The 16,270-nt window shown below is 31.1% G+C and overlaps 2 protein-coding genes and 1 long non-coding RNA gene across 5 annotated transcripts in view; 1 reads left to right on the forward strand and 2 right to left on the reverse strand.

Moving 5' to 3' along the window:
* The window catches only part of LOC127707758 (TOM1-like protein 2), a 45,435-nt gene extending 41,793 nt beyond the window's left edge, over positions 1-3,642 (reverse strand). For 2 of the 3 annotated variants that reach the window (XM_052212522.1, XM_052212523.1), the window contains exon 1: positions 3,528-3,605. In XM_052212522.1, coding sequence (XP_052068482.1) covers positions 3,528-3,585 — 58 coding nt within the window. In that variant the 5' untranslated portion in view covers positions 3,586-3,605. Of the gene's footprint in view, positions 1-3,527 lie in introns of all 3 variants that reach the window. The other variant, XM_052212521.1, reaches the window with a different exon arrangement.
* On the reverse strand, positions 1,372-2,178 carry LOC127707767 (uncharacterized). Its single transcript, XR_007985001.1, has 3 exons — positions 1,808-2,178; positions 1,568-1,727; positions 1,372-1,407 (listed from the first exon to the last, which is right to left on the reverse strand). It is a non-coding gene; the product is annotated as an uncharacterized LOC127707767 (long non-coding RNA).
* Positions 3,643-3,766: 124 nt separating the features above from the next.
* On the forward strand, positions 3,767-15,658 carry LOC127707757 (dynein regulatory complex subunit 3-like). The gene is made up of 11 exons (XM_052212520.1): positions 3,767-3,885; positions 5,836-6,034; positions 6,559-6,675; positions 9,249-9,415; positions 10,183-10,329; positions 11,325-11,444; positions 11,921-12,033; positions 12,747-12,921; positions 13,295-13,426; positions 14,006-14,200; positions 15,055-15,658. Exons 2-11 carry the CDS (start codon positions 5,857-5,859, stop codon positions 15,304-15,306), a joined length of 1,596 nt encoding a protein of 531 aa, XP_052068480.1. The 5' UTR covers positions 3,767-3,885; positions 5,836-5,856; the 3' UTR covers positions 15,307-15,658.
* The last annotated feature ends 612 nt before the right edge of the window (positions 15,659-16,270 follow it).

Below are 16,270 nucleotides of genomic sequence, written 5' to 3' on the forward strand. Positions count from 1 at the left end.
ATATGGTAGGTAGGTGGGTATTTCCATTTTTTTTTTGCGACATGATTTCGAGTTGAGCGGTCTGTCATGCCGTGGTCTGAATTGTCCGTGGGTCGAGTTTACCCATATTTCCAATGATTTGATTATTTCCCTTGGTTATTGGTAGTGAAAAATGGTGGCAAAGTGTTTATTTCATCACATGAGTCACGAGTTTCCTTAAAACAGCTGTCATAGTCACAATTGTGAACATTGGGATGTATCAAGCAATTGTTTTAATTTATTGGCAACTCTAACTTCGCTTTTAACATGAGTTTTTCAACTTTACTACAGAAATAAAATGACTTAGGGTCGGTAGATTAACCATTAACAGACATATATTTTTTTTGTTGGCCAAATAGATTAAGTAGGCAGTCAAATGTGGAAACAACTCTGACTGACGAATCATAATAGCATTACACTCATCACTATTTTCATTTGTATTTGTTTGTACTACAAGTAAATTAGATACTATAACAATTAACCCTGTGTCTGCTACTCTGGGTTACAACTCCGCCCTATTAATAACAATGAAGCAGTCCAAGAGTGATTCATTCCAGCCAGAAATATTACATTAAACGCTCAAGACTAAACATGCTAAATACATTTAAGTTTACAATGATAAATTTGAAGAATTAAATACTTCTATGTTAGAAATTTTGTGACAGGAAACACAAGAATTCAATATATTGTAAGTTTTTTGAACAATGTAACAATTAAAGTGGGTAAAGTTCCAAAATGAAATAAGTAGAAGGAAGTCATGTTGCAAGTGTTTAATTAGAAATTAAAATATCCATTTAATACTCTGTATACATGTACAAGATAGTCACAATTACTTGTCACCAAATTATTTTTATGAAAATAACCTAGATCATTATGTTCGAATGAAGAATTCCCTTTTACTCATTTTGGAGTAATGCTGTAGAATGGTAATACTGACAATAGAGAACAGTTTGCAGGGCTACATTAATGTCTTTACAATCATTATTCACCTTAATGCTGTAGAATGGTAATACTGACAAGAGAGAAGAGTTTGCAGGGCTACATTAATGTCTTTACAATCATTATTCACCTTAATGCTGTAGAATGGTAGTACTGACAAGAGAGAAGAGTTTGCAGGGCTACATTAATGTCTTTACAATCATTATTCACCTTAATGCTATAGAATGGTAATACTGACAAGAGAGAAGAGTTTGCAGGGCTACATTAATGTCTTTACAATCATTATTCACCTTAATGCTGTAGAATGGTAGTACTGACAAGAGAGAAGAGTTTGCAGGGCTACATTAATGTCTTTACAATCATTATTCACCTTAATGCTATAGAATGGTAATACTGACAAGAGAGAAGAGTTTGCAGGGCTACAGTAATGTCTTTACAATCATTATTCACCTTAATGCTATAGAATGGTAATACTGATAAGAGAGAAGAGTTTGCAGGGCTACATTAATGTCTTTACAATCATTATTCACCTTAATGCTATAGAATGGTAATACTGACAAGAGAGAAGAGTTTGCAGGGCTACATTAATGTATTTACAATCATTATTCACCTTAATGCTATAGAATGGTAATACTGACAAGAGAGAAGAGTTTGCAGGGCTACAGTAATGTCTTTACAATCATTATTCACCTTAATGCTGTAGAATGGTAGTACTGACAAGAGAGAAGAGTTTGCAGGGCTACAGTAATGTCTTTACAATCATTATTCACCTTAATGCTATAGAATGGTAATACTGACAAGAGAGAAGAGTTTGCAGGGCTACATTAATGTCTTTACAATCATTATTCACCTTAATGCTGTAGAATGGTAGTACTGACAAGAGAGAAGAGTTTGCAGGGCTACAGTAATGTCTTTACAATCATTATTCACCTTAATGCTGTAGAATGGTAATACTGACAAGAGAGAAGAGTTTGCAGGGCTACATTAATGTCTTTACAATCATTATTCACCTTAATGCTGTAGAATGGTAATACTGACAAGAGAGAAGAGTTTGCAGGGCTACATTAATGTCTTTACAATCATTATTCACCTTAATGCTGTAGAATGGTAATACTGACAAGAGAGAAGAGTTTGCAGGGCTACATTAATGTCTTTACAATCATTATTCACCTTAATGCTATAGATGTATTTACACCATAGGGTATTTAGCTGAATATTGTCTCTAACTATCCCTTAATATTGAATAACTTCTGACTTCATGCAACAAGCACTTTTTAATTATGACATCAAATTTATTAAAATAGTGACACAATATTTTGCGGGCACTTGTGTGATTGAAAGTAATGACAAAGAAATGTGCATACAAGTGAAAATACGTCTTTTTGTCCACATTACTGAATATCACAGACATTAATTCCCATCAAATTGTGATGTCACAAGTTAAAATGTTTTACAACACAATGCAAATATGTTTGTTGTATGATGTCAATAGTGTAGCAAAATATGGAGTCATGTGTCACAAATTTCTAAATAACAACATGGTCTATATAGAAGGCCACACTGTAACCCTTTTCTTATTTTTCTAATCTTAATTACATGTTATAGTGTTCTTTTTATTTTTCCTTGTACATTTTTTACCTTTACTGTTTAGTCCATTTTTGGTAATATACTTTTGGTGTGGTTCGGTATTCATACATCCCGCCATTGTGTTATTGTGCTATGGTCAATTTAATATTCTTGTGTTTCATTTTTGCTTATGTACTTTGTCTATAGAGTGTCTGAATGCCATTTTGTTTTTTGATTTTTGAAATAGAAATTTGTTTTTACATTAATTAAGATTATATAATTGTTAAATTTTTAAACATTGTGACTTGGATGGAGAGTTGTCTCATTGGCACTCATTCCACATCTTATTTATACAACACAATGTTGACTGCTGTACCCCAATTTTTTACATTTTTACCTATTATGTCTGTTTGTTTTGCTCACACATTGTTGTCTATATAAAGGAATTCTATGAGACTGTCATACAAGTGAGAGGTTTAGCTAGCTATAAAACCAGGTTTAATTCACCATTTTCTACACAAGTCATAAGGAAATGCCTGTACCGAGTCAGGAATATGACAGTTGAATTCTGTTCGTTTGATGTGTTTTAGCTTTCAAATTTGCCATTTTATGAGGGACTTTCCGTTTTAAATTTTCCTAGGAGTTCGGAATTTTTGTTAATTTACTTTTCCAAATTTACTACAGTGACATGGAAGGAAGTGCAAGTTGAGTTTGGTATTTTACTGTCAGAGATGAAAGTACAGCAATGACACTATTTTTCTAGAATATAAAAATCTATTTGAAAAAAAATATATATATAACTGAAGTTAGGAGCAAAATAGTATTCAAGACAGTAAATATATCTGTCTCAATGCCAATGGTCCTTTTTTATTCCAACTTTTTCATTCTATTTTCTACGTTTCGCACTAAAAGTAACGTGACAGTGTTTTTTGCTGTTATGTTAGGTAGTGTATGCAATGTCTCATCTTAAATATGAGCTGTTCCTTGTTACTATTGGCTCTTACCAATCATCTGGCCTACAGGTGTAGCCAGAGGATTCCCATGTCCAAAGAGGGCAGCCATTTTTGTTGTAAATATTGCGTGACGTCATTTGTTTGATCTATTTATAGAACAGTCTTGTGACTGGCATAAAATTCCGAGCAATATTTGAAATAATAAGCAATATTCACATATTATCAAGTTTTGTTTTTTCCTCAAATTCAAATAGCATTTAAAATATAAATTTTAATGGAACGGAAGTATTTTCAGAAACCGGAAATAACAGTCGACATAGAAACAGGACGCCATTTCCCACAAAATTTGAAGCTTTCAAATCGACAAATGTGAGGAATCATTGAGTTTACAGTCGATTCTTGTGAAAAGGTTAATGTCATCTTCAATAAAACACAATAGATGATATAGTTTTAATAATTAACAATCTGTCATTTGTATTTACTAATATTTACAACAAATAAACGAGTACACAACACAACAAAATAATCTGAACATACAATACATACATGCCTGTAGCATGGTAGATGTACTTCCTTTAACCTGCAGTACAGTATAGATCTCTTCGAATACTGGCTTAACGATCTAAGATATGTTTCTAAAACGACAAGTTACTGTCAGGGGTCCTTAGTTCAATCCTCATGTGGACCAGTGCCAGTGGTAATACTAATAGACGACTTGCAAATTTGTGCGCTTTCCCGTACATTTCCTACATCACAGTGCTTATGTTATTGTGTCACCGCTAGGAGGACTGAGAATCGATTTTCTATGACGTAATTTACCCCAATTGACCTCGGGTCAACCAGTGTAACTCATTCATAACATTAACAAACAACTCGAGACTGGTGTATACATGATCTTCCAATAAACTTGTTTACACTTTTGGTATTTATCTGAATTTTGTCTCCCAATGACCTTAGATCTGTCTCCGAATAACCTACTGAAGTCAAGCAACAATCTGTTTTTAATTATGACATCAAATTTTACGGGAACTTGTGTGATTTTAAGTAATGGCGGACAAATTTGCATACAAGTGTAAATACCTCTATGAGTGCATTTTCCCGAAAAAATTTAGTGTTAAATATCAAACATCTTCACAGCACAATATGCCAAATCTAAGTAAAGTTTGACTTCACCAACTTCAAAATATTTGCGCCAAATTCCATGTACATTGTGTACCCTCTAATTTCTAACAAGCGTCACATTTTGTTATACCTTCTAGCTTCATATGAAGTTTATTGATGCATATTAGCATATCAATTTATTTTATAAAAGATATAAAGGTTTCCTTTCTAAGAATTAAACTGGAAAAACCTTTCCAACTTTAATAACAAACACAACAGAACAACAATTGGTTGTGTATAAAAATAAGAAGATGTATAATTGCCAAAGAGACCAAATGACATAGAAGTTTACAGCTATAGGTTACTGCATGTCTTCAACAATGAGCAAAACCCATACAGCATAGTTAGCTATAAAAAGCCCTGAAAATGCCAAATGTAAAACATTTCAAACGAGAAAACTAACGGCCTGATTTATGTACAATATAATGAATGAAAAACAAATATGATACGCAACAAACGACAACCACTGAATTACAGGCTACTGACTTGGGACAGGCACATACAGAATGTGGCGGGGTTAAACTAGTTTGAAGGAGCCAATCCTCCCCTAACCTGGGACAGTGGTGTAACAGTACAAGATAAGACAAAAACTTTAAAAATCAGTTGAAAAGGGCGTAACTCTTCAGATCGATACAAAACAGAATTACATCTAACAAAAAAACAGACTGAACGTGGCTTTATAAATAAAAATGATACATTTAAACTTTAAAGAAGCTGTAAAACAATTCTGTGATTTTGCCAGCTCTCGTCACTTTACAGATAAAAAAGTATAACATTGATATCCTCATCATCATATGTGACAGATTGATGTTAAAATTTTTTGGGATTGTCCATAGACTGTTAAGTAGTATCATGAATATCAAGATTAGATTTGTAATATTTTGTTATTTGTTATTTATAAGTCAACAGAAGGTGGCCTAGTCTCACCTTCACCATTTTAAAGTTTTAACAGCACATAACAGTTCCTTCAGATTATTCACTTGTTATGTTAAAATTATTAAATATAGTACGTCATAAATCTTTATCTTTAAATAATAAGTTTTTTGAAATACCATTTTGATGATAGAACTTATAAAGACCTTTTTAATTTGTTTTAAATTTTCATAGCTTTAAGACTCAGCATTGATAAAAAACTATGGCAACCATCTTTTTTAGTTCTTTTTCATTTCGTTAAAATATGTGAACTTCATTATTTCAGATCCATCATTAAAGCAGCAAAATGAGTACTGTAAATTCTATGTCTCGTATGTATGATAACTTGGAACCAACAGTTATTGATGAAGATTTACTCAGATCTGCTGTTGAAGAACAAGGTCCCAAAGAAGAAGCTGGTAAAATTGCAAAAGCTGAAGGGATAGACTTTGGTGATGTTAGATCCTTGAGATTAGACTTCAAAAGTTAGTATTAAAAAGATAATTTATCCATGTATGAACAATTGATAGATGTAAATAGTCCAGTCTGAATTATGAGAGAAAACTATGAAAATGTGGTAGTACATGTTTATCACAATTTTCATATATTTGCCAAAAACTATATATAGAAACAAATTCCAATGTTTATTTGCTACATTGTTTCTTGTGGATGACATTTTTAAATTGCTAATTCCTTGTTTTGATATTTTATGTAGAAGTTTCATATAGTTTTTTGCCATTCAGAAAAAATATTTTTCAAAATTGTAGCCTACTGACAAAAGCTTAACTTGCTTGAACTAATTATTTGTTGAAGTGAATTCCTTTCACTTTTCTTAAAAATTGTATTAATTTAAAAAAGAAAGTATCTTTGAGGGATTTACCTTTATTTATTTTGTTGCACTTGCATTCATTTTATATATACATTTTGTATATGTCTAATATGTTGTTGTCATTTTAGATTTTATATCATGTGAAAAGAAATAGTTATTTAATTAATGTCCGTTTTTCAGATGTTTTGACAATTGACAACTTATGGGAATTTACAGCATTAACAAAATTACAGTTGGACAACAATATCATAGAAAAAATAGAAGGACTAGACTCTCTGGTCAATCTTATTTGGTTGGGTAAGTGTATAAATCTGTTAATCAACAAGGGTGTTGTGAAAACAGAATTATCATGATTTGAAGGATACATATGTGGATATACAGGACTGGGACAGCAACCTAAAACCATACTGAAATAAGAAAAGACATCTAAATGTCAGATACAGTCTTCACGTTACAAGCAGAACCAAATACAATGAAAGTCCCAACTATGTATTGGCTTCCGAAGCTACACAAAACACCTTACAAATATAGATTCATTTCGTCTTCAAGCCATTGTTCCACTACTAAATTGTCTATTCTTCTTACCAGTACACTTGGTACAATCAAAAACCTGATAATAAATTGTTCAAATGAGGCCTTCGAAAATAGTGGAATTAATTACTTTTGGAGTGTCAAGAACTCGTTGGAAGTACTTGATAAATTGCATGCATATATTGGTGATTTTGAATCTGTTCAAAGTTTTGATTTTTCTACCCTATATACCACATTGCCTCACATTCTCATTAAGAAAAAATTCACACACCTAATTAAATGGGCATTTAAAAAGTCAGAATGTGAATATATATGTTCAAACTCTTTTAGGTCATTTTTTAGTAGCAATAAACAAAAAAACTATGTCAATTGGACATGCTTTGATACTATATATGCCCTTGAATTTTTACTAGATAACATTTTTGTTCGCTTTGGAGATTCTGTATATCGTCAGGTTATCGGAATTCCAATGGGGACTAACTGTGCACCACTTATTGCGGACCTTTTTTTGTATTGCTATGAGTTACAATTTATGACAAAAATCAGTAAAGACCCATCAAAACAACATCTGATACACAAATTTAATAATACTTTTAGATATTTGGATGATATTTTGGCTCTCAATAATGACGACCAGTATGTATACTAAAGAAATTTATCCTGTTGAACTTACTTTAAATAAAGCTAATACTAACAATGACCACTGCCCTTTCCTCGATCTTGATATCTATATCATTAACGGAAAGCTTAATACTAAAATATATGATAAAAGAGATGATTTTTCATTTCCTATCGTTAATTATCCATTTTTAGATGGTGACGTTCCCTTGTCACCATCTTACGGTGTTTATATATCTCAACTTGTACGATTCGCTCGTGTATGTAACAATGTTTTAGATTTTAACGAGAGAAATTTATGTATTACTGAAAAATTATTACACCAGGGTTTTCGATATCACAAACTAGTCAAAACATTTACTAAATTTTATCATCGGTATAAGGACATCATTCGTAAATATAGCTCAACATGCAGACTTCTTATACGTTCAGGTATTTCACATCCAATTTTTTATGGAAATATTCTTTATAAAGCACAAAAATGTCAGTATTCACCTCTGAAACTAACAAAACCTTTAAATAGACTTATTAAGAAGGGATATAGTTACGATACTGTTGTCAGGTCATTAAAGATTGCATATTTTGGCGTTAATATTGATTCACTTATAGGGTATTTGCATCGGCACTAAACACATTTATTTAAAAACCAGTTGTTGGCATGACACGGGTTATGTTCTTCTCATATATGTTATGATGGTATGATACTAAACCCCTATCGGGAAGGATTGTGCCTGATATTCATATGATGAAGACATAATCTTTCAATCAGTTTAATTGAAGTCTGGAGCTGGCATGTCAGTTAACTGCTAGTAGTCTGTTGTTATTTATGTATTATTGTCATTTTGTTTATTTTCTTTGGTTACATCTTCTGACATCAGACTCAGACTTCTCTTGAACTGAATTTTAATGTGCGTATTGTTATGCGTTTACTTTTCTACATTGGCTAGAGGTATAGGGGGAGGGTTGAGATCTCATAAACATGTTTAACCCCGCTGCATTTTTGCGCCTGTCCCAAGTCAGGAGCCTCTAGCCTTTGTTAGTCTTGTATTATTTTTAATTTTAGTTTCTTGTGTACAATTTGGAGTTTAGTATGGTGTTCATTATCACTGAACTAGTATATATATTTGTTTAGGGGCCAGGTGAAGGACGCCTCCGGGTGCGGGAATTTCTCGCTGCATTGAAGACCTGTTGGTGGCCTTCTGCTGTTGTCTGTTCTGTGGTCGGGTTGTTGTCTCTTTGACACATTCCCCATTTCCATTCTCAATTTTATTCAACAATAGACAAGTGTCTATACCATATAATATATTGTCTAGATGACTTGTGAATACATTTTTTGAGAGATCTGCCATCAACACAAATTCTTAAAAGAACAAAAATCCTTAGTAACTTTAGTCCTTTCATTACAAAGCTAGTCGAATTTAAAGCAAAGTTTTCTCTGTGCTCTTTTGGTTACTATCATTCATCAAGATTTATAGATATCTGATCAATAAGATTAAAGTCAAGTTTCTGACAATATTTTTTAAGACAAGACATTTGTAATATATTGTTGAAATTGCAAAATCAAAGCACATCTGAAGATAAAAATTCTTGGAACAGGATTTTTTTTTCAGTGTTATATAACTTCAGACTTACTTAAAATGAAATCTAAAATTCAGTGTATCTTGTATGTATTAGAAGAGATAACTCTTGAATAAAATTTTAACAGCAAATTTGTTTTTCAGATTTGTCCTTCAATAATATAGAAGTAATAGAAGGACTGGGTCAGCTGTCTAAATTAGAAGACTTAACTTTATACAGTAACAGAATATCAAAGATAGAAAATATGGATAATTTAGAAAATTTACAGGTGTTTTCCATTGGAAACAATGTCCTGAAAGATTTAGAAAATGTAAGTATCAACATTTTTTGCGGTCTTCAAAATTATGTAGCTTTTATCCTTTTAAATATCATTTGATTTTCCTGCTTTGAGATTATATACATTCAATACATTACTGGAAAGTGTCAAGGATACAATTTTACAGCTAACTTACTCTTTTTCTGAATGCCATATGCAGTTATTTCCCCTGATTTATCTTCCTAATATTTGACACATACGCTCAATGACGATGTTAAAAATGAAACTAGTGAACAAAATTGATAACAATGTTGGTCAGCATTTTGCTTTGCCACTCTAGATTGATGGTATTGTTCTGTAGATTGTAAAATTACAAGTATAATAGCCTAGCTGTCAAAACTGCTGTGTTGACTATGATTGATTTAGGTTTGAGTTTTGTTTGTTTTTTTGGGGGGTGGGTGGGGGAGGGGGCGAGGACCTAACAATATGATATCATATTGTTCTAGCACTGTTTAAATTTGTAGCTCTGACTCTAACCTTTACTTTCAAACTGATCTATATCCTAACCCTAAGTGGGATCCTTGCCTTTGCCAAACTCTAGGCAAATGGAAAACTCAAACCTGTAACTATTGGGTAATATTTACAACTTCTTGTAAAACCAAATTATATTAAACACTGTAGTAGGGACACCTAGTTTTATTTGGTTTATATTTTAAAAGCTTGGTTTCTCTTTATACTTGTAACTATCTTACAATGGCATTTCCATATTTTCAAAAGTAATGATCTAAGATTTTCTTAAACAAGTTTATTTTACTTTTCAGGTTATATATTTAAGGAAATTTAAGAAATTGAAAACACTAACACTGAAAGGAAATCCATTTTGTGAAGAGGAAACTTATAAACAATATGTGATAGCATTTCTTTCAGACATAGGATTTCTGGATTATAAATTGGTTCATCAACAAGCTGTAAGTATCCTTCCTTTAATACAGTATTCAACCTTTTAGATTAAAGCAAAAAGTGAAATTTCATCTCATTCAGTTTTTTTTGTGTGTGCATTTTGATTTAATATTTTTTTTTAATAAAAATGAAATATTTTACTACATTTATCTCAGAGTATTCCAAATGTATGAAGATTAGGTTCATCTTTTAGGCAGGGTTGCACACAATTACAAAACCGGCTTATAGTATTGTAAAGTGGGGTTGGTGACTGGGGATTCTGTGTTGTCAACTAATGTTCATTTTTGGCCTTTTTCCATTGTTTAAGAAACATTCTGTGCAAGACTGCCATATGAGTTTTTTTTGAAAAAATGAAAACAACACGTTATTAATTTCATTTGTCCAAAGCTTTTTTCTGGATTTACATTTTTCCTTCATCAGGAACGCTCACAGCGGAAAATTTGAAAGCCAAGGATGCATAAGAACCAAAACAGTTGAAGAGCTATATAACCAAAAAGGACCTAAAAAAATAGCCAAATCCATCTAAGGTCAACTTTGCCTGAGGGAGTTAAAACTTTAGTTTCTTTATAATTTCAAAACTTATAAATGGACAATTTTAGAAAGGTTTATTATAAATCGTGTCAGTATCGAAGTACTGACTACTGAGCTGATGATACCCTTTGGGACTGATAGTCCACCAGTAGAGGTATCCACCAGGTGCTGTAAAAAATGAAAACAACAATTTAATGCGTCTGAAGCCCTTTTCTGGATTTACCTTCATCAGGAACGCTCACAGCCGAATATTTGAAAACCAAGGATGTATAAAAAATGAAACAACAATTTTAACAATTAAACTTGAATAAAAGATGAAAAGTTCTAAATTATTTAAAAATGTTCAGTCAAAATAATTTTTATTATTGAATTCAGTTTGTACCATTTTTCTTGTGTACAAGATTAAAAATTGTTTTAGAAATATGTTAATAAAATGCATGATAATGATTTTTATAACTTTTTGTATCTTCAGAGAGAAGCTGCCATTGAGAAATATATGATTCCAAGAGAAGAAATGTTACACAATGAGAAACAGGCTAATGCTATAATAGAAGAAGAAAACAAAAGAAAGAAAGAAGTGGAATTACATAAGGTAGCATACAAATAATAGCTCTCATTTATTCAGATAATATTTTCCTTTATTACCATCTGACATGGTTCCTCTTTCTATTTAAGCATTTTCAGAAATATGCTCGTTAATTTTGTCTAGCTTTTCAGAAAAATAGGCACAATGAAGCTCTTGCTGGTGTTTGTTTCATGTTACAGTAATTTGCACAACTAAGCTCTGGAATATCTTTCCATAGACTTAATCTGTTTTGAATTTTATTTACATTGGGAGAATTCATCGACCTATGAGATGCTTAATTTCAGATGTTATAATAAATAATGAACTTTTCATTTGTATTGAAAAAAAAAATACAGCATAGATTTCAGATGTCCAAACAATTACAAATTATAACAATAATTAACAAGTGTTTGATTTTTCAATATATTCTGTTAATAAATGATGACCATCACTAGATATAATAATCAGAGGCTAAAGTACAGTTTATTTTTTGTTTATTTCAGATTGCTTATGTAGAGAACATGGATAGTGACAGCTTATTTGAAAGTTTGTACACAGAAGATGCAGAAGGAAAGAAATTGGCAGAATTCCCTGCTATTTCTGAACTCATTGAAAGATATCCTTTTTTAATCAAAATTTAATTTACAAGAGTGGATAATAGTTGAGTATGTGGTTTCATCTTTTTTACTGTAATGACAATTATTTAAATAAAAAATTGAAGTATAATAATCAGAAAAGATTAGGTGGAAAATAACACTTGATAAATTTAAACAACATGTGGTTTATAAAAAATTGTCAAACTGGTTAATATTTGTTTAAATTAACTCAGAAGTAAAGAAAGGAGTTGGTTCATCAACTCATAATTTTGGCCCTAAAAATCAGAATTTCTTAAACTGTGATAATGATGTGAAAAAGTTCATGAAAACTTGTGTTAAAATGTCCACTTGTTTAAAATCATAAAATAAGGTCAATAAAGTTGACAAATTTCTAGAAAATAGAAAAAAATGAACTAAAATGAAATCTTTTCCTATTTCAGGCTTATATATTCATAATATATGAAGCAGATATACAATTTTTGTTATCATACTTTCTACTATAATACATTTAGCAATACATACACATTAGATTTACTCAAACACCTGAAGTTTAAAAAAATAACCTTTACAGGGCCATTAATTGGGGTTACTGGCTATACTCCTTGAATAAGTGATGTTTTTAAAGTATTCAAAGCTAAATAGAAATCAGGAATTATTTCCCATACTGATAATCAATTAGGCTTTCTTTGTAAAAGGAGATTTTTTTCATACTTTTTTCCTTAACCTAATTCACCTTTAGAGAAAAGTTTGTGGCTGTTTGTTACCAGATTTTTGAATATGGTATAAAAGAACATGAAAAACGTCAACTAGAGGTAAACCAGTTCTGGGAATGTATTGAAGAAGCAAAGAATGAAAACAAATTACTAGGAATGAAGGCAATTGATGAATTCATGGTCATGAAGAAGAAAGTAAGCATATTTTATTTAAAATACACTCATTTCCCTTCTGTATATTAATCCGTTCATGGAACATCTGAATAAAAAAAGATAGTCTTCAACAGCGAGTCAAAATCTATCCTTGAAGCTCAATGCAGTCATAAAGGAGGAATAAGTAACAGTTCTTTGAGTAAGATTTTCATTTCTGTAACATGCATTAAAACTTTTGAAAATTATGATTATGTTATTGAACTTCCTTTGAATGTACAATAATTAAAAAAAACTCTTGTCAAATTCCACTACTGTAGATTATTTTTTGCAATGTGATAGCTTAAAAATGAATATGATGACAAGTCACAATTAGTTTCAGTCTAGAGTTGGTATTTAATTTATATATAATTTACAGGTATTACAGGAACTTACACAGATAAGTGACCAAAGACTCTTAGAACAACAAGTATCAGACTACAACAAAGTAATAGCAGAACTATGGGACAAACTTATGGGATATGAGTTACAACTTGTAGATCAGTTAGAGGTAAGATGATATTAAAACAAGGGGAGACTATTTTAGTATTTGGACTTAATTTTTTTTTTACTATCCTGCCACAAGGACAGTTTGTGTACACAAATACTCAGAGACCGATTTACATAAAGCTATCATACTTGATTAGATTGCTTGCTATCAAGTGTAATTAACCACATTTTAATGTCTTTTTGATTCCACTACTCTGATTTCTAGTATTATAGCACAGTGACACTATGTTAAGCCTATTGAATAACAACAATAAATCCAAAGCTAGAAATATTGCTCCTGTTAAATGGCTCTATACTGCACACACAATTTTATTCCTCATTTATAAAGTGGTAGGGAACATTTGGCTATGACATAGCAATCTTCTTGTATTTATACTACTGTTATCAAAATTCATCTTCCTGTTCACCCGATTTTTTTTACTTAGATTCTTACTGTCAAAGTTAGGATGCCATTCTTTTCAAAAATATCTTGAACTATGATGCTGCTTCATATGATATATGGGGAAAATACCCTACTACATAATTAGAATGCAAATATATTCAATAATGTTGTTTTACTTACTTTTACAATTTGTTACAGGAAGTAGTAAAGGATTTTGAGAGAAACCTACAGGACATGGTATCTATGTTTATTGAGAGTATTATGGCTTTCATGTCAACAGCCAGAGATCTGGAAAACTCACATCATGAAAAACTCAGTGAAATAGCTTTACCTATTGTAGACAAACTGGCTAAGAACGAACTAGATGATGAAATCTCAGAGGATGTCAGAATGGTAATGTTTGTTTTATATTTCATTTTGGGATGACCATGTTCAGAATTCATATTAAAAAAGTTGATCACAGTCAACAAGTCTAGAACATCTGCCTTTCAAACAAAATCAGTCGAAAACCATGCTTTTTTGTCTGTCTGTGACCAGTTTATTTATAAATAAATACTTTAGAACTGGCAATGTAATTTGAAAAGATATTTGCTCTTTGTTTAAAGAATGATTTTGATTTTTATTGATGCAAGTTAAAACAAATAGAACTGAAGTAGGAATTAATTCAAGTTTTGTTTCATTCAATATGTTTGAATAAAATGAGATGTATGGTACATTTCTATGAGAAACAACAACCCATCACCACCTATTACTGAAACATCTAGACTTTTTTCTATAGACCTTAGAAGTAATATTGACCCTGGCCTATTCATTAAACTCTTTACAATTACTATGTCAAATTTGTCACTTTACTATAAAATTGTTTCACATAATTTATCTATTTTCTCAACACAATATTTTGTTTTACATTTGTATTTTATAGCAGAAACCATGTAAAAGATAATCAGTTTTCTTGCAACTCAACAGTGAAGTCTGAATTTTATCAACTACTATTCAAACAAGATCTATATTGTTCAGGTGAAACTGTTTCATTCAGATGATTTAACCTTTGATTTAACTTGGTTTCACTGGAGCATTCAACCACTGACCTTTTTTCAAAGCTGTTGATTATGTAAAAATTGGAATTGACCACTTACAAGAAAACTGGTTAAATAGTGTCAGGTGTAAATATACCTACCTTTAAGAGACTGAAATTAATATGATAATAGATTACTTATACAGAATTTATCCTTTTTTATTTGTTTTAGCTGTTTGTTGATAAAGATACAATCATCAATGCTATTTCAACGTCACATGACTATCATTTACTAAAAATAGACAATAAAGAAGAAGATATGATGACCAGACTGAATAATTGGATGAAAGGACTCTTAGAAAAAATACATGAGGAAGAAGAAATTCAGAGGAACAGGTTACGTGTTGTGGAAATTAATCATCTGATTGACCACTTACGGGATGAAATAGACAATCTGGAAGTGGGTACTGCTGGAGGATACTAAACCGACTTTTAAAATGCTGCATTGCTATGAAACTATTTCTCTCAAGAGGAAACTATTTCTCTAAAGAGGTCTACACACATCCTCTTTTTCATTTCTTTTCATTGAAAGTTATTTCATCATTTCTCATTTTTAAAATTAATGTGTTTGCTTAAAGGCAAAAAAATGTTTTCCTTAGTAACATTCTGCCTGCAGAAACTTGAAAGGATGTTTTATATACAGTCGTACTGGAAAACTGGAACATTTTGTTCACAGAATATGTACAGAGAACAAAATTAAGAGCTAACTGTGATAAAATTATTAGTTGTAAATTGTATATTTTATTTACTGTAAATAAATTACAATACAATATCTATTTAAGGCGATTCTTTTTGCTGATTTTTATAGATTCTGGTCTGTGTCACGATTATGATTTAATGTCAAAACATTAGGTGTTATTTTAAAATAAGTGAACTTCTGAAATCAAAAAGTGCACAATATATAGACAAGGACTTGCAGTGTTTCATTGAATGCTGATCCTCATTTGGTCATAAAAAATTACATCTGCAAATATTAAAAAGTATAATAACTATGATCATTTGTTGAAATAAATAGGTAATACATATTATTTCTCACAAATTACAGTGGTATCTCATCTCTTAGATCAGATGTCTAAAGAACTTGTCAAAATCTTGATGTTATTTTAGTCCAAAAAACAATAAGTCTCTGTTATTGTCTATAGTTTTTGTTTCGTCAGTGAAGAAAACATATGGTCAGTGAGACAATTTGCAAATAACCCAGCTACATTCTATAAGTGCCTGTCCTAAGTCAGGAGCCTGTAATTGAGAAGTTGTTTTTTTGCTGTTTCTCATATTTGTTTTTCGTTTATTGTTTTGCATATGTTCTTATGTTGTGTCGTTATACCATTATCCCAGGTTAGGGGAGGGTTGGCACCTTTAAGCACGTTTAACCCTCCAACATTCTGTAT

Source organism: Mytilus californianus, unplaced genomic scaffold (assembly GCF_021869535.1).
Source record: "Mytilus californianus isolate M0D057914Y unplaced genomic scaffold, xbMytCali1.0.p SCAF_7, whole genome shotgun sequence".
NCBI lineage: Eukaryota > Metazoa > Mollusca > Bivalvia > Mytilida > Mytilidae > Mytilus > Mytilus californianus.

What these genes read in the sequence shown, in the direction of transcription:
- LOC127707757 (XM_052212520.1), top strand. Translation starts at nt 5,857, where the DNA reads ATGAGTACTGTAAATTCTATGTCTCGTATGTATGATAACTTGGAACCA. An exon ending in GGTCAATCTTATTTGGTTGG is followed by an intron (nt 6,676 to 9,248) that starts GTAAGTGTATAA and finishes TTTGTTTTTCAG; the next exon opens with ATTTGTCCTTCAATAATATA. An exon ending in ATTTCTGAACTCATTGAAAG is followed by an intron (nt 12,034 to 12,746) that starts ATATCCTTTTTT and finishes AACCTAATTCAC; the next exon opens with CTTTAGAGAAAAGTTTGTGG.